The sequence below is a fragment of the Mustela erminea genome, chromosome 5 (genome assembly GCF_009829155.1).
Source record: "Mustela erminea isolate mMusErm1 chromosome 5, mMusErm1.Pri, whole genome shotgun sequence".
In the NCBI taxonomy this organism is placed as follows: Eukaryota; Metazoa; Chordata; class Mammalia; order Carnivora; family Mustelidae; genus Mustela; species Mustela erminea.
The window spans coordinates 64212036-64230280 of NC_045618.1; the positions used below are offsets into that span (position 1 = coordinate 64212036).

At 41.8% G+C, this 18245-nt stretch overlaps 1 protein-coding gene across 4 annotated transcripts; it reads right to left on the bottom strand.

The window, feature by feature from the left end:
• Nucleotides 1-506: 506 nt before the first annotated feature.
• On the bottom strand, nt 507-18175 carry CATSPER2 (cation channel sperm associated 2). Of its 4 annotated transcripts, XM_032343530.1 has the most exons (13): nt 18061-18174; nt 17279-17425; nt 16607-16780; nt 16345-16413; nt 10925-11097; nt 10250-10405; nt 9854-9978; nt 8008-8186; nt 7694-7793; nt 7319-7375; nt 2280-2503; nt 1756-1923; nt 507-644 (listed from the first exon to the last, which is right to left on the bottom strand). In XM_032343530.1, the coding sequence occupies exons 2-13, from the start codon at nt 17421-17423 to the stop codon at nt 613-615; spliced, it is 1602 nt and encodes a 533-aa protein (XP_032199421.1). In that variant the 5' UTR covers nt 17424-17425; nt 18061-18174; the 3' UTR covers nt 507-612. The 4 variants fall into 4 exon arrangements, with proteins under 4 accessions (XP_032199421.1, XP_032199422.1, XP_032199419.1 ...); XM_032343531.1 differs by lacking the exon at nt 7694-7793 and having other exon boundaries at nt 8133-8186; XM_032343528.1 differs by lacking the exon at nt 507-644 and having other exon boundaries at nt 1086-1923; nt 18061-18175.
• Nucleotides 18176-18245: the final 70 nt, after the last annotated feature.

Below are 18245 nucleotides of genomic sequence, written 5' to 3' on the forward strand. Positions count from 1 at the left end.
TCCCGCATCAGGCTCTCTGCTCAGCAGGGAGCCTGCTTCCCTTCCTCTCTCTCTGCCTGCTTCTCTGCCTACTTGTGATCTCTCTCTGTCAAATAAATAAATAAAATCTTAAAAAAAAAAGAATCAGAGACTTAACCAACTGAGCCACCTAAGTGCCCCAATATTTGATGAAAGTTAATGATGCATAGGAGAAGCAATGATCATAGTGCACAATGGAAATAATAGTTCTCCATTACTTACCCTATAGCTCCTGGGATCTCTTTACCCTCCCACCCCCAGAGGCCCATACCCGTCAGGGAAGGAGATGGTAAAATTAGGACTCTGTCCAGAAGTAGAGGTTGCAGGAAGGGTGGGGGTTACAAGAACAAAGTCAAGAAAAAAATGAGATTCAGGAGCTGTGCAAAGAGTAGAAAACCAAGCATCATGAGCCCCATTGGCACCTGAACTAACTTTTGCAGCCTGACTTTATACCTTACAGTATCCCTTTCGTCTCAGAAACAGACCACTAATTACCAACAGTATTTATTAGACAGGTATATTTTGAATTCTCCATTTCCAACTCTTCTTTTCATTGATTTTTGCCAAAGAAATTGAAGCCATCCATTGTCAGCTTTACTTGTCTTCAAAGTTCATCAGTGCTTGCACTGTAAAGAAATAAGACTGTGAGGCAGTCTTCAGGACATCCGAATGCCTGTAGACCCTGCTTCTCTGGGTTCTAGGTCCCCACAGAAAATCTTTTACTTTCATTAAGCTCTATGAGTCAGTACTCTTTGCCATAGATGAATTAACCCAGATTAAAGAAGCTACTTTGCTCCTTCTCCTCTCTTTCACCCTGTTTCTACCCAGAGAACAAGTGGGGAGGACAATTGGAAAGAGTAGGTTTAACCTGAAGCAGGCAAAGCCTGTCAGTGACATCCTGCTCTAAATTCCGTGTTTCACTGGTATAAATTCCTCTAATTGTCCTCCTGTGCCTATCACGCACACATTCTTCTTCCCTCATTGTTACTTTCACATTGAGCTGATTTCAATTAGATATGAGTAAGACAACAATACTCTCTGTTAAGTTATAAAAAATGACCCTTAACTTTTCCAGTTTTTGTATTTTTAGAGGGAGAATTTGTTAACCCCAATTCATCTCTCAGTGGTAAACTTTAGGGGAAAGAATTTTGAGCAAGTAGTTTTCCACTTAAATTAACTCTACTATTTAAATAATGTACATACTTCTCTTTGCCTAGGCTGACACTAGAAGGGGCTGATAAGAAGAAAAATATTTAATTCATAAACCTCTTTTGGGAGCTGGGAGCAGTGGGCACTTGTGAGCTCTCTGCTCACTGTCTAATCCCCATTGCTACCCAATTTGAGGTTGACGCCCTACCACTCAGGTCTGAAATATGCCCTTGAGAGAGCAGAAACAGGTCCAAAAGGTAGTGGACTGCACAAATGGAGCAAGAGCCCACCTTATCCTAGCATCCAACAACTGCAATTGGGAAACAAACTCTCAGACCTCATAGCATTTAGGTTTTCCCTACTGGAGAAGCAAAGCTTCAGGTTCTCTCTAGATTATAAAAAATCAGGACATAAGAATGTGACATTCTTATAACCAAGGAATCACATTTTTAAGCGTGAGGTGGAAATTCACAGGCTGAAATGCTGAAATAGTGGACACCCTTCTCCTTCTCCCCAGTTATATGTTATTCCACCATGCTACTCTAATGTACTTAACCCCTGGGCCCCATGACTGCCCTAAATCCATACCTGCAAACTGCTGCAATCGCTTACGCTCCTCTAAGTTATACTGAAGCTTTTCTAGCAACTCAAAATATCGGAAGAGTGAATCTCTGGGCCAAACAACGCGGTCATCCTGATCCATTTCCATTAGTCCAGGCAGATTCTGGTGCACATGAGTCTCCCAGTCCAACTGACCTGGAGGGAGGAATGCTTCTTAAACACATGTCTAGATCTGTGGAAGTTGGGTAAGAGCTAATAGATCCTATCATGTGGGGGAAAAGCAGGGATGCAAGAGTAAACAGGAATCAGGGAAGGAAAAGGGAACATCACCAAGAGACTGCTTTTTATAGTAAGCAAAGACAGCCACAGCCACACTTATCCAAAGTGAAGCGGAAGTACAGGGGAAATGAACAAAAGCACAAAGAAAGCAATTAAGACCAGAAAATCAGACTAGTGGAGAAAACTGGGAGTAGATACAGTGGGAGAACTCCTATTAAGACTGGGATGTCTCCTCGAGGAGTCTGAATTCAAATGAAAGAGACTCTGCTTACCGATGGGGTCTAGATGTCTGGATTCAGAAGAGGAGGAATAACAGGAAGATGAAGATGAGTAGGAAGAGGAGGAGGAGGAGGAAGATGGGGACTTTTTCATTTTTGATGAAAACTCTTCTATTTTCAGTGCAGATGCTCTTGAACCCTCTTCATCAGCACTGTGTTGAGACTCTTCTTCAAAAGCTGCTGGTAAGACCAAAGATTTCCTTTGTTGATTGGGATCTCTATAAGTGAAAGGAGAAATTTTATTCCTTCAAATACGTTTATGAGATGTGGCTAGTTCTTTCATTATGCTGGCCCTGACCCTTGCCATTCCCTGAAGCTGGGACTTAAGGTCATGAGGGCCCAACCACTCCCAAAATTCGAGCTTTTAAGCACCTCTGACATCAACGATCCCGTGTAGAATCTATTAGTGCCCCTCACCACATAGATTCTGTGTTCCATTTTACTCAGGCTTCCACATTCTACACTCCACCTTATTTTGCTAAGTTTTAACTCCTTGCTCTGTAGGTCTATGCCCATTTCTTTTTTTTTTTTTTAAGATTTTTTTTTTAATTTATTCATTTGACAGACAGAGATCACAAGTAGGCAGAGAGGCAGGCAGAAAGAGAGGAAGGGAAGCAGGCTCTCTGCTGAGCAGAGAACCCAGTGTGGGGCTGGATCCCAGGACCCTGAGACCATGACCCGAGCCAAAGGCAGAGGTTTTAACCCACTGAGCCACCCAGGTGCCCAGGTCTATGCCCATTTAACCACAACTATAGCTTTGCCCCCTTGGTTCTATCTCTTGAGAGGCCCCAAGCCATAGCTCTTGGACTTTTTATCTTCCCCATCTACAGTCACTCCTTGGTGATCTCTTCTCCTGAGTCTAAATGTCTTCTAAATGCAAATTTAAACCTCTAGTCCAGATTTCGCTCCTCAATCTTGACTTGATTATTCAACTTTTACTCACATATCAGCACCTGAATGTCTAATAGACATCTCAAATTCAAGCCAAAATGAACTCTTTGCCTATCAAACCTCTTCTACTCACAACCTTCCCCATCTCAGCTAATCTATCCTTCTAACTACTCTGGCCAAAACTTTGGAGTCATTCTCAACTCTTCTCTTATACTCCATCCAATTCACCAAGAAATCCTCTTGATTCTACCTTAAAAATACATCTTTTCTCACTGGTATCACTCTTATATGAGCCATCATCACCTCTTGCCTGGATAGCTTTAGCCTTCTAACTCATCTCTCTGCTTCTTCCCATTCTTCTACTGTGCATCATCAGCATAGCAACCAGAGTAGTCCTTCTTCTTATTTTTTTTTAAATTTATTTATTTGTAAGAGAGATCACGAGTCGGTAGGAGAGGGTGAAGCAGGCTCCCTACTGAGCAAGGAGACCAATGCGGGGCTTGATCCCAGGACCCTGGGTTCATGATCTGGGCCAAAGGCAGCAACTTAACTGAGCCACCCAGGCACCTGAGAGAGAGTAATCTGTCTTAATCTGTCTTCATATCACTGCTCTACTTTGTGGCTCTCCATTCCACTTAGAGTGAAAGTCTAAGTCTCCACAGTGGCCCTCATAGCCCTATAAGATCAGGTGCCCATTCTCTCTCTGACCTCATCTTCTGTCACTCTCCCCCACTGGTAACCCTACTATTGTCAGTGGTTTTTTTGCTGTTTTTCAAACACATCAGCTATTCCCTCTGCCTATAACACTCTTCCCACAGATTTCAACACAGTAATCCCCTTCCCTCTTCCATGTCTTTGTTCAAATGTCACCTTTTATTTTTATTTTATTTTTAATTTTTTAATATATTTTTTATAAACATATAATGTATTTTTATCCCCAGGGGTACATGTCTGTGAATCGCCAGGTTTACACACTTCACAGCACTCACCATAGCACATACCCTCCCCAATGTCCATAACCCCACCCCCCTTTCCAAACCCCCCTCACCCCAGCAACCCTCAGTTTGTTTTGTGAGATTAAGAGTCACTTATGGTTTGTCTCCCTCCCAATCCCATCTTGTTTCATTGATTCTTCTCCTACCCCCTTAACCCCCCCATGTGCATCTCCACTTCCTCATATCAGGGAGATCATATGAGAGTTGTCTTTCTCCGATTGACTTATTTTGCTAAGCACGATACCCTCTAGTTCTATCCATGTCATCACAAATGGCAAGATTTCATTTCTTTTGATGGCTGCATAGTATTCCATTGTGTATATATACCACATCTTCTTTATCTATTCATCTGTTGATGGACATCTAGGTTCTTTCCATAGTTTGGCTATTGTAGACATTGCTGCTATAAACATTCGGGTGCACGTGCCCCTTCGGATCACTACGTTTGTATCTTTAGGGTAAATACCCAGTAGTGCAATTGCTGGGTTGTAGGGTAGTTCTATTTTCAACATTTTGAGGAACCTCCAAGCTGTTTTCCAGAGTGTTGCACCAGCTTGCATTCTCACCAACAGTGTAGGAGGGTTCCCCTTTCTCCACATCCTCGCCAGCATCTGTCATTTCCTAACTTGTTAATTTTAGCCATTCTGACTGGTGTGAGGTGATACCTCATTGTGGTTTTGATTTGTATTCCCCTGATACCGAGTGATGTGGAGCACTTTTTCATGTGTCTGTTGGCCATCTGGATGTCTTCTTTGCAGAAATGTCTGTTCATGTCTTCTGCCCATTTCTTGATTGTATTATTTGTTCTTTGGGTGTTGAGTTTGCTAAGCTCTTTATAGATTTTGGACACCAGCCCTTTATCTGATATGTCGTTTGCAAACATCTTCTCCCATTCTGTCAGTTGTCTTTTGGTTTTGTTACCTGTTTCCTTTGCTGTGCAAAAGCTTTTGATCTTGATGAAATCCCAATCGTTCATTTTTTGTCCTTGCTTCCCTTGCCTTTGGCGATGTTCCTAGGAAGATGTTGCTGCGGTTGAGGTCGAAGAGGTTGCTGCCTGTGTTCTCCTCAAGGATTTTGATTGATTCCTTTCTCACATTGAGGTCCTTTATCCATTTTGAGTCTATTTTTGTGTATGGTGTAAGGAAATAGTCCAATTTCATTTTTCTACATGTGGCTGTCCAATTTTTCCAACACCATTTATTGAAGAGGCTTTTTTCCATTGGACATTCTTTCCTGCTTTGTCAAAGATTAGTTGACCGTAGAGTTGAGGGTCTATTTCTGGGCTCTCTATTCTGTTCCATTGATCTATTTGTCTCTTTTTTGTGCCAGTACCATGCTGTCTTGATGATAACAGATTTGTAATAGAGCTTGAAGTCCAGAATTGTGATGCTACCAACTCTGGCTTTCTTTTTCAATATTCCTTTGGCTATTCGAGGTCTTTTCTGGTTCCATATAAATTTTAGGGTTGTTCCCTTTCTTTGAAAAAAATGGATGGTATTTTGATAGGAATTGCATTAAATATGTAGATTGCTTTAGGTAGCATAGACCAAATGTCACCTTTTAAATGCAGCCATCCTGACTACCTTGTTTAAAATTATAACCCATGGGGCATCTGGGTGGCTCAGTGGGTTAGGTCTCTGCCTTCAGCTCAGGTCATGATCCCAGGGTCCTGGGATCGATCCCCACATCAGGCTCTCTGCTCAGTGGAGAACCTGCTTCCTCCTCTCTCTCTCTCTCTCTCTCTATGCCTGTTTCTCTGCCCACTTGTGACTTCTGTCTGTCAAATAAATAAAATCTTAAAAAAAAATTATAACCCATCTGCAATCCCCACCCTATATTCCAATCCCCTTTCACCTATTCTATTTTTTCATAATGCTTATCATATTTTAATATATTAACTTACTCATTTATATATTGTTTATTGTCTCATCTCCCCCCACCCCACGGTATGTAAGCTCCATAACAGGCATTATTGCCTATTTTGTTCACTGATATAGCCCAAGCTCCTAATGGGTATTCAATATTTATTTCTTGGGGCGCCTGATTGGCTCAGTTAGTAGAGCATTTAACTCAATCTTGGGGTCGTGAGATGAAGCTCCACATTGTGTGCAGAGTTTACTTAATTAAAAAAAGCTTATAGGGCGCCTGGGTGGCTCAGTGGGTTAAGCCGCTGCCTTCGGCTCAGGTCATGATCCCAGGGTCCTGGGATCGAGTCCCACATCGGGCTCTCTGCTCAGCAGGGAGCCTGCTTCCTTCTCTCACTCTCTATCTGCCTGCCTCTCTGCCTACTTGTGATCTCTGTCTGTCAAATAAATAAAATCTTTAAAAAAAAAAAAAAAAAAAAGCTTATATAAATAATAATTATTATTGCTCAATGTGGGGTTTGAACTCATGACCCCAAGATCAAGAGTCACACACTCTGCCAAGTGAGTCAGCCAGGTGCCCCTAAAATAATTATTTCTTGAATGAATTTCTTGTTTTTCTTTCTGCTTTTGTCCACTGCTATCGTCCACTGCTGAGCACTCAGGGTCTAGAATAACATCTGTTTCATAGAAGGTATTTGTATTAGTTTCCTATCACTGCTGTAATAAATTACCACAAACTTGGTAGCTTAAAATAACAGAAACTTATTCTCTCACAATTCTGGGAGACAGAAGTCTGATACCAAGTTGTCTCCAGGACCATACTCCCTCTGGAACCACTAGGGGAGATGATTCCTTACTTCCTTTAGCTTCTGGCAGTTGCCTAGCATTCATTGGCTTCCTTTGGCTTGTGGTTGCATGACTCCAATTCTCTAATTTCTATGTCCATCTTCACATCTTCTCTTCTTCAATGTCTATGTCTTCTCCTCTTCTGTCTTTTATAAAGGACTTTTTCACTGCATTTAAGGCCTACCTGGATATTCCAGGATGACTGCATCTCAAGATCCTTAATTGCATCTGTAAAGACCCTTTTACCAAATAAAATCATGTTCACAGGTTCAGGGGTTAGAACATGGATATTTCTTTTGGGGGGCCACCACTTAACCTACTACAATAAATAGTTATTGAATAAATGGATTATCTCTCAAAGTCAACCTTTGTCTTTGGTTTTCTACCCTCTCTTCCTTCACATTTGTCCATCCCAGTTCACATTTACACTCCTAACCTGGTATCCACTTTGCTTATGCTTGACCTCATTACCTCAGGGGACAGGTTTTGTCTCCTGCAAAGCAAAAAACACAGAAGAGTGAAGAGAGTTATACTGATGCAGGAGCATGGAAGGGAAAAAGAAAACAATTCAGACCATAAAGTGAAGAAAACTGAGGAGAACACATTGATGTAAGAGGTGAAAAAGAGTAGGAAAGTCCCAAGAGTGGATAAAGAATCAGGCAATATTTGAGAGCTGGGGAATTCTAACCCTGGGGCAAATCTTCTGTGGAAGAGAAGGGAATAATGGGTTCAAGGCCAAGGAATGGAAACAGGGAATGAGGTTAGGATACCCTTCAGAACTAAACTTGAGTTTGAAAATGGGGCAGCAGACCTTTGGATAATCTGCCGCTTGAATATGTCAGCTTTATGCTGAACCTCCAGATGTGTGATCTCCTCGTTCAGCTCATTCCTGATATTCTGGAAGTTAGTAACTGCCCCAAAGGGCCATTAGGAGTTGGGAGATTGTGGTGACTAGACCTGGAGAGAGGGCTTGGGTGGGGAGAAACCAAGTGAAATATCCATTCCAGGCCCCAAGCCTTCCTGCTACCTCAGGTTCTCTCTATGCATAATCTCCCAATCCTAGCTTTAATCCTAATTTCTTCCTAGCCACCCCTAACAACCAAGTTTCCTCTCTTCTGTGCTTACCCATCATGGCTACTATAATGTTTCGAAAGATAATGGAACCAAGTAACAACCAAAGGATGACATAGATGCTGCTGAAGGCACGGCTGACTTCAGGAACCTTCCAGATATCCTGAAGCAGTGCATACCAATGGTCCATGGTGAAGAGGATGAACACTGTCACGAGGGAATTCAGCAGGTCCCTATAGAGAAAGGAGGTATGGGTACAGACAGAACAGAGATGTAAATCTCTAAGAAACAGTATTTTCTTACTCTTAAAGCAGCATAAGAACATTTCTTTGTAGTTTGCTCTGACTTTGGCTTCTTTTCTAACAACTTTTTAGCTAAGCATTCTTCAGTTTGCAGTTGTTTTGTTAGGTTTTCCTTTATCCTGAATAATCCATGAATATCTCTCACTATTCCATTATTGCCTGGAACATAGAAGGTGCTTAGTAAATAGGTACTGGCTGAATTTTTAAAGATTGAATGAATCACCAGCTACATATGTTTTTTCTAAATTCATTCTTCACTGTCCTATGGACTTCATCGAACAGAAGATCACTTAAAAATTTAGCAAACATCGGGGTGCCTGGGTGGCTCAGTGGGTTAAGCCTCTGCCTTCCGCTCATGTCATGATCTCAGGGTCCTGGGATCGAGTCCCGCATCAGGCTCTCTGCTCAGCGGGGAGCCTGCTTCCCCCTCTCTCTGTGCCTGCCTCTCTGCCTACCTGTGATCTCTCTCTCTCTGTCAAATAAATCTTAAGAAAAAAAAAATTTAGCAAACATTGTTCCTATGTAGTTCCTTGGTATGAAGTCATTCTTTTTTTTTTTTTTTTTAAGATTTTATTTATTTATTTGACAGACAGAAATCACAAGTAGGCAGAAAGGCAGGCAGAGAGAGAGAGAGAGGAGGAAGCAGGCTCTCCGCGGAGCGGACAGCCTGATGCGGGGCTCGATCCCAGGACCCTGGGATCATGACCTGAGCTGAAGGCAGAGGCTTTAACCCACTGAGCCACCCAGGCGCCCCGAGTATGAAGTCATTCTTAAGTAAATGGATAGGTATGTGACATAAACATGTGATCCCAAATAATGAATAATAATGAATGTGCCACAAAAGATCTCAGGAAGGTATCTGAATTTTCCTTCTTTCCTTCCTAGTCTTCCATATACAATTTATTGAAAATATCAGGGCCTGCATTAGATGAAAATTTAGGACTCTCCCAACTCAATACTCTTACAAAGCTACCTCTTAGTCTGATACCTAAGAGGTGCTGACAAGATTGGATTCCAATTCATGAATAACATTATTTCATCTAAATCCAACTGACTATCTACTGGCAATCACCGTTCTCTAGACAAAGATCTTATCAGGATTTTACTTTTGAATTAATCTAGGTGTGTGCATGTGTAACCACACCTAGCCTTTGAGGTAAAACCAGTGACTTCAGAGTCATAGTAGCCTGTGTATCACTTACATTGTGTCAAAATCTGTGCTAAGTGCAAAAATGCATTACTCTTATTCCTATACTCTGATGAGGTAGTGCTACTATTATTTCCACTTTTCAAGAGGTAAGTGAGTATAGAAACCAGAGCTTAGGCACTGGAGTATACTACTATCTAAAAATGGCTGAGGAGGGGATGTTTCAATTTCAAAATCCAGAGCAAACCTGGAACTAGTCACCCTTTCCTCAAAATCAGGGCTACTATTACTCAGTATTCCTTTGCTTTCTTTTTTCTCCTTACTGTGTTCTATTCCAGTTCCTTACAATAGACCATACTTTTTGTATTACTTACTTTGGACTAGCTTTCCAGTCTCTTGCCCAAACTCTCTCCCCCCACCCTCAATTCTCCCCCACCCCCGTCCTGCCTACGAGAAGAACATGGGGTACTCCAGGTCCTGGCGAGTTGAACGGGTGTAATCCTCAAAGAAGTAGACACCAGTCACAGCAAAAATGTAGAAGAAGATGAGCAGCAACATCAGGAGGAAGGTCATGCTCTAGAGGCCATGACCTTGAGTCAGAGGCAGGCCAAACTAGGCTGATTCTACCTACAGCAGAGTTAAGCCCACCCTGGCAATCCCCCCCCCCCAAAAACCCTCACTTCCACTCCCAAGTCCAGTTATCTCTATACCACAGCACCTGTCCCCAGCCCTTTCTCATCCAGTGACATTTCATACATCCCTCTTTGATCCACCCAGCCTTGTTTTATGTTAAATTCCCATGTTTATCCACCCTGCCCAGTTGGTTTAGCTGCAACAGTCAAATCACCTTGAGAGCCCTCATCAGGGCCAAAATAATGACTCGAATTTGACGGAATCGTGCAAAGAGTTTGAGAGACCTTAGCACCCGGCAGATCCTCAGCAACTGGAGCCACACAGACTGGCCTGTTACCCCAACCAGCACCACAACCTCCGGAAGCAGGGACTGTGGGAAACACACAGATTATGAGTAAAATGTACCCAAAGCACCCATGCACAGTTACCCCTTCTTCTTCACAGTTACCCCTATCTCATCTTCTTCATAGTTCCTTGGGCATTATCCCTTGAACAGCATTCTCTGAGGACTATTTCCAATTGAGCCTTCCTCTACTAAATTACTTAAAACCCTGCACTTCAAAGGGGATAAGCACAGTGCTTATCTCATTGGGTTGTTGTGGAGCTCAAGTGGTAAGAAAATACTTAGAACATGAAAAACACTTAGAATGGTGCCTGGCACTTAATAAGTGCTTAGTAACTGGTAGCTGTTCTTGCTGGGGTAATGTTGTGGTTAAATTCTGTCTTGCTACTACTACCAACAACTCCTGCAAAGACTGACTGAAATTTTTTTAAAAATATCAAAATAATGACATTCTTCTTGTGATCTAATTAACTTTCCTTGTCATTTTGATTGACCTAGGCTCATTCCTTAACCCACCAAACTAATCCTCAGGATATTTATCTTTACCAATATGGTGACAACAAAGTCAAAGACATTCCAGGCATTCTTCCAGAAGAGGAAAAAGCTGGATATCCACATAAGAAGGATCTCCAAGATGAAAATAAGCAAGATGAACCAAGCTGCCACCTCCAGAGTCAGCCTGAGCGACCACAATTTGGTGTTTGAGGATTCAAGCAATTCTGTGAGAGTAGAGCAAAGGATGAATAAAGGTTAAGGAACTGGGAAACCAAAGGGTACAGAATGATCAGAAACTATTATAAACCACAGTGTGCCCATTGCTGTTCCATTTTTCTTTGTTTTTCTTAACATTGATTTTTTTTCAACCTGTGAAATACAGGAAAGGAAAGAATTGACCATGAAAAACAGCTACAACTCTTCTCCCTGCTGGTATCAATATGCCTAACAGCTGCAAGTCACTGCCTTTCCACTCGGGGGTCACACAGTAACCAAGGGATTGCTCTTTTCACTACCACCACTCTTCTGCTACACTGGCACTCCAGTCCCAAACTTCACAAAGAAGCTATGGGCCTTGAGAAAAGAATGAAAATGTAGGGCCATGATATGTAAAAAGTATTTGATAAGGAAGTATGAACAAGAAGCCAGATTCATGAGACATACTGAGCTATAACAAGAAATTATTTGGTTCTTAGGATGCCTGGGTGGCTCAGTCAGTTAACCTTTGCCTTGGCTCAGGTCATGATCCCAGGGCCCTGAGATGGAGTCTCATATAGGTTTGCCTGCACAGCGAGGAGCCTGCCTCTCCCTCTGCCTGCTGCTCCCCCTGCTGGTGCTCTCTCTGGCAAATAAATAAATAAAATCTTTAAAAAAATTATTTGGTTCTTTGTTAGTTTTTTTTTTTTTTAAGATTTTATTTATTTGTTTGAGAGAGAGAGAGAGAGTGAGAATGCGTGAGAGGGGAGAAGATCAGAGGGAGAAGCAGACTCCCCATGGAGCTGGGAGCCCAATGCGGGACTCCACGATCATAACCTGAGCCAAAGGCAGTCGCTTAACCAACTGAGCCACCCAGGCGGCCCTATTTGTTAGTTTTTAAAACTTTCCCATTCTTCTCTAAAACTGATTTTGTCCTGGGAAGAAAATTAAATCCTATACATTCTCTCTAAAACCCTATTATCTGCTAATTGCTATTCCTCAGCTTACTGCCTTCATCTTTCAACCCTCTTCATTTCTTTTATGCATTTAATGGATGTATACCACGCGGTAGGGGAAAAAAAAACACTGAAATCAAAATAGGCTTAAAAGTTAAATAATAATTTAATATGTTTCTCTCTCTCTCTTTTTTTTTAAGATTGTATTTATTTATTTGACAGAGGGAGACAGGGAGAGAGGGAACACAAGCAGGGGGAGTAGGAGAGGAAGAAGCAGTCTTCCCACCGAGCAAGGAGCCCCATGTGGGGCTCCATCCTAAGACCCTGGGATCATGACCAGAGCCAAAGGCAGATGCTTAATGGCTGAGCCACCCAGGTACCCCTAATATGTTTCCCTTTAAAACAGAACAATCTGAGAGCCTCCAAGTGCACTATGACTGATATCCTTGGCAGTTAATGGAGATTACAAGAACATATTCAATCACTCTGAACAACACAAACTGCTGTCAATTTTGACAGTCAAATAGTTTGAAATTGTAACCGTTTTTTGGCTGGTTATATCCATAATATTAAATTTAAAAACATATAATACAAAAAAAAATAAAAACAAAAACATAATACATAAAACACATTTAATCCCCACACCAAACAACAAATAATGTCACTTAAAAATTCATTTGTGCACAAATATTGTATTTTTTTTAAATGATGAGAGGAGAAAAGAAAGAAGATTTGGCTCATTATATCCACAATGAAGTAAGGAACACTAACGCTATATAAAGTATTTGATCAGATGAATGCAATTTATAGACTCTGATGAAGATCATCTTGAGATGATCAACTTGCAGAATTATTCTTATATATAGCACATCAAGATATCTCTAAAACCTCAAAATCAATGTAAAAAATTATAATGACGTTATACATGAATTTCTTTGTTGTTGTTGGAAATAAGGACTATTCACACTTGCAATGTGTTATTTTCAGAAAATGGATTGCAAATGAGTCAAATCTTTCTTTTCTGCCTCATCATTTGGAAACAAAATGTGAAAATTATAAAAATAAGCCAACTGATGTTTAAAGTGAATAGTAGAATTACCAATATCATTGTGAAAGTACATTTTTTTTAATACCGTAAAACATAATTAAATTTTCTCCACACCTTAACATATAAGATGTACTTAACATATAATACATAATGCTGTAAACCTGAAATTAATGTTATATGTCAATTATATCTCAATGTTTTAAAAAGAACGAAAACTTAAATTAAAAAACATATAATATATAAAATAAATATATTTGATCCCTGAGCCAAACAATATATAATGGCCTTTAAAAATTCACTTTGGGGGTGCCTGGGTGGCTCAGTGGGTTAAGCCTCTGCCTTCCGCTCGGGTCATGATCCCAGGGTCCTGGGATCCAGCCCCACATCGGACTCTCTGCTCAGTGGGGAGCCTGCCTCCCTTCCTCTCTCTCTGCCTGCCTCTCAGCCTACTTGTGATCTCTATCTGTCAAATAAATCAATAAAATCTTAAAAAAAAAAATTCACTTTGGGGGTGTCTGGGTGGCTCAGCGGGTTAAAGCCTCTGCCTTCGGCTCAGGTCATGATCCCAGGGTCCTGGGATAGAGCCCCACATTGGGCTCTCTGCTCAGCAGGGAGCCTGCGTCCTCCTCTCTCTCTCTCTCTCTCTCTCTTTCTGTGATCTCTGTCTGTCAAATAAATAAATCTTTTAAAAAAATTCACTTATGGATAAATCATATATTTCCTTTATTTTTTTCATATATTTAAAAACAGCAGGAATCACTTACAAAATGGCAAATGTAAAAATGTGCTAACGTTATAATTTTTAAAAGTATATTATACACATTAGAATACAATATTTAATAATATGCTAGTCTGAAATATTACTTCTCCTTCAACTTGCTTCTTTTTCTCATAGAGAACTAATGGAATGATTAAACTCCTAAGGAGGTTTACAAGTTTATAGTTGTATTACTGGGAAACAAAATCACAAGACCATAAAGATTGGGGATGGGGCACCTGGGTGGTTTAGTTGGTTAAGCACCTAACTCTTTTGATTTCAGCTCAGGTCATGATCTCAGAGTCATGAGATGGAGTCCCATGTTCAGGCCCTGGGCTGGGCTTGGAGCCTGCTTAATAACCTTCCAACTCCCACCAGCATGTGTACTGTCTCTTAAAAAAAAAAAGAAAAGAAAAGAAAAGAAAAGGATGGGGAGCTTTGATCTACAGAACTGTTTGTTAATTACTATTTTTTCCCCTATCTATAACAACATTCTCTATGATCTGGAAAATTGTTTTTTTTTAAAAAACTTAAACAGTCTCAATGTTTATCACATGAATTGGTCTGTTCAAAGACATCTGTTAGTCACAAATTCTTTGCCTTTGCAAAATCCCTACTGCCTTTCTACCATGAGAATGTATTTAATAAGATACAATTTTGCTGAACTTGTCAGATAATGGCCACTCAAGGAATCTACCTATCCTGTAGCACAGTGATCATGTTTCATATCCAACTGTTTTACCAACTAGAATGGTTAGTGCTATTCTATTTTTATTTGTCCATTAGATCCAGGAAATCCTGACATTTATGGTTGTTTACTTTATTCCAAGGCTTAAGACTATACCCTTAACACCACAAATACATGCCAGTTATTATACAAGAAATAGGAAATAAGGGTGATTTACTCCAAAATCCTCACAATGGGGAGAAAATAAAATACGTCAAGATACAGGTGTACCTGGGTGGCTCAGTTAGTTAAACATCTGACTTTTGATCAGGTCATTATCTCAGGGTTGTGAGATCAAGCTGCACACCATGCTGCAAGTCATCGCTGAGGAATGGAGGCTGCTTGAGATTCTCTCCCTCTCCCTCTGCCATTCCCCTCTCCACACGCATGCACACTCTTTCTCCCTCTCTCTAAAAAGAATAAGTACTTCAAAGTATATAGCACACTGTAGTGGGTATCAAGTACTATTGTATATTTAAATATCTTTGAGCTGATTGCATTAAAAGACCATTTTAAAATAGGAAAACTCCAGGGTGCCTGGGTGGCTCAGTGGGTTAAGCCTCTGCCTTTGGCTAAGGTCATGATCTCAGGGTTCTAGGGTTGAGCCCCGCAGAGCCCTGCATTGGGCTCTCTGCTCAGCAGGGGGCCTGCTTCCCTTTCTCTCTCTGTCTCTCTGCCTACTTGTGATCTCTGTCTGTCAAATAAAAAAAATAAAATATATTTTTTAAAAAGTCTAAAACAAAAAAACAAAAAACCTTAAAGTGGGAAAATACCCTGAAACAATGAGGATGAAACAAGGAGTAAGTATTTCTACTGTCCTTTTCATCATTTTTTTAATACATATTTTATTTATTCATTTGAGAGAGAACGAGACAGAGCACAAGCAGAAGGAGAGGCAGAGGGAGAGGAAGAAGCAGACTCCCTGCTGAGCTGGGAGCCCAACGTGGGCCTCGATCCCGGGACCTGGAAATCATTACCTGAGCTGAAGGCAAACACCTAACCATCTGAGCCACCCAGGAGCTCCCTTTTCGTCAATTCTGAGCAGTTTGTTTGAGATGATAATCAAATGAGCCATTGATTTTTCAGATGTTCTTTTGCTTTTAATACATTTCATTTTTAAAAATTTTTTAAAAAGATTTTATTTATTTATTTGACAGACAGAAAAGACAAGTAGGCAGAGAGGCAGGCAGAGAGAGAGGAGGAAGCAGGCTCCCCACCAAGCAGAGAGTCCAATGCGGGGCTCGATCCCAGGACCATGGGATCATGACCCGAGTCAAAGGCAGAGGCTTTAACCCACTGAGCCACCCAGGTGCCCCTAGGACTGATTTTAGAATCATTTACTCTTTAATCATTTTTTGGCTCATCTAATATTTTAGTTGTAGCTAACTTTACATTCTTTGTGAGCTTATTTGGACTTAACATTGAATATACTTGTAAAAAATGTAAATGTTGCATCACTCACTGATAGGCACTAATATCTCTAATACAAAAGGCTAATTTAAACAACTATTAAACTAAACTGACACAAGAAATATAACTGGTCTTCACATCTTTGGTTGCCCATAAGTCTATTATAATCTGTGTCTAGATTACTTTATATCTACCACTCTCGAGAGCCCTTCAAATATTTCAACATCTTAGCAGTTGCATAAATCCTACTCCAAGACTTAATATAAGTGTCTCTATCACAATTCAAATAACATTCAAAAATTTAAAAATGATCAATTTATAGGAAAAATGACCCACAGCCACATCCTCTTCCATCCAATGTCAGTTCTCAGTTCTCACCTATTTCAACCATCAGTACAATCGTATTCAAAAAGATGAGAAAGATGATGAAGTTTGTGAAGAGAGGACCTGTTTTCTCTTAAGGAAACATACAGAGTGGAATTCTTTCTTATACAGGTGGTATCATAAGGGCAAGAAGAGAACCAGTGAGGATTAGAAGAAAATGGGAGTTTGGAAAAGGGAAAATAAATCTAAGGGCAGATGATAAGGCAAGAGAGGCAGTAAAGGCATACGATTAAAAATGAGGGGCACAAAAGGATACACTCAAGGACCCATCCAGCCCACAAGGAAAGAGGTGGCCTCTGACTGCAGCGCACTCGAAGCCTGCTCATCAGCCTCCGGCCGTGTGTAATTTGTCCTGTATGTCGAGGCTTTATGGAGAATCGCACCAGCTGGTGTTGATCTCCCAACATAACCTTCTTTTGACGGGAAGGATCTAGACCAAAAATTAAAAGGGACAGTGGATACATATAAAGAGAAGTCTCTGGGGGATATGAAGAACAGGCAGGACCAGGGCCAGGGATACTGGTTACATAATGGGTCCCCTAGTGCAGAGGCTTGCCTTGCTGTTCTTTCTCACTGCAATTAACATTAGTTTGGAATACCAGCTAATTTATCACTTACGACCAACACTGTCCATGCCCAAGAATAAAGGCAGCAGGTTCAACCCTCAAAATTTTTAGTGTCTTGGAAATAGAAACTTCCAAGTTGACCAGGGCTAGTAGTTATCCTAAGCCTAAAAGTGAGCGATCTCCTGGGCTCAAAGCTTTCTTTACAAAGCCTTTGATTTATCAAGTTTGATATCATTTACAAACTAGCAAGCAAGCCAATCTTCCCTGAATTTTTCACCCTTAAAATGGCCGCTGCTTTCTACACTTTGGAGGGTGTGGTGAGGAGACTTAAATCTATGGTAGTTAAGAAACAGGTTGCTGACCAACTATCTCTCGGATAGTGTGTCGTGGCACAGCTTGGCTCAAGCCTTGCAGATGCTCGATGAGAGAGAAAGTATCAATGAGACGTGAACGAATGGCATCCGCTCGGGGCAGTTGCACGTGTCCTACAGGGTGACTGGTGGCCATGTCTGTAAAATAATGGAAAAACCAAGTGTCATTTCATTCTTGGAGAGGACCAAAGATTAGAGGTTTACTTCTCCTTCTCCCACCCTTCCTGCCCTTAAAGAAGTCAAACACATTGTACCAAGACTCAAGATTTTCTGAAACAAAAAGAGCAAAGAGTCGTAAGAGAGACATTGCACAGTAGACTAAGTGGCCAAGCACTTTCACTTGTGTGACCACAGGGCAGGTATCCCAGGGTTGGACAAAGAGGAAATCGGAGCAGCACCTGGACCTGAGGTAACTGGGCTGTGTAATGAGGAGGAGCAGTGGGACGACTTAAGGCTGCCCCCAAAAGACAAACCAAGAGGAACTGGACAAATTGTAGCAGCCTGGCATTTGGAAAACAGGTCCTGTCCCAACTATGTCCCTCAGGTGCAGCCTCCATCTCTCAATTCCCGCTTCTGGGCCTCACCTCAGCCAAGGCTCTCTTCCGCCCACTCAGCCCCGCCTTCACGTCTCCGTCTCCGCCTCCGCTCTGGCGCCCCCAGAACTCAGCTCTGCCCACGAAAGATGAGCTCACGGTCGGGTCCCAGCGCCTCGGCGCCCCAGCTCTAGCTCGGCCCCGCCCCAGTCCGCCCCAGTCCGCCCCGCCCCACTCCACCTCACTCGCTCCCTGGGTTCCGGCTCGCAGGCGGGCACAGCCCCAGCCCCAACCTCCGGCCCAGGACCCCTCCCAGCCCTGCTCGCCCGGGCGCCTGCCGCCTCGGCCCCGCCCCGCGCTCCGGCCACTCGGCGGTTACCAGCTGGGCCCGCCCGCCCGACGCAGGCGCCTCACAGCCAATCGGC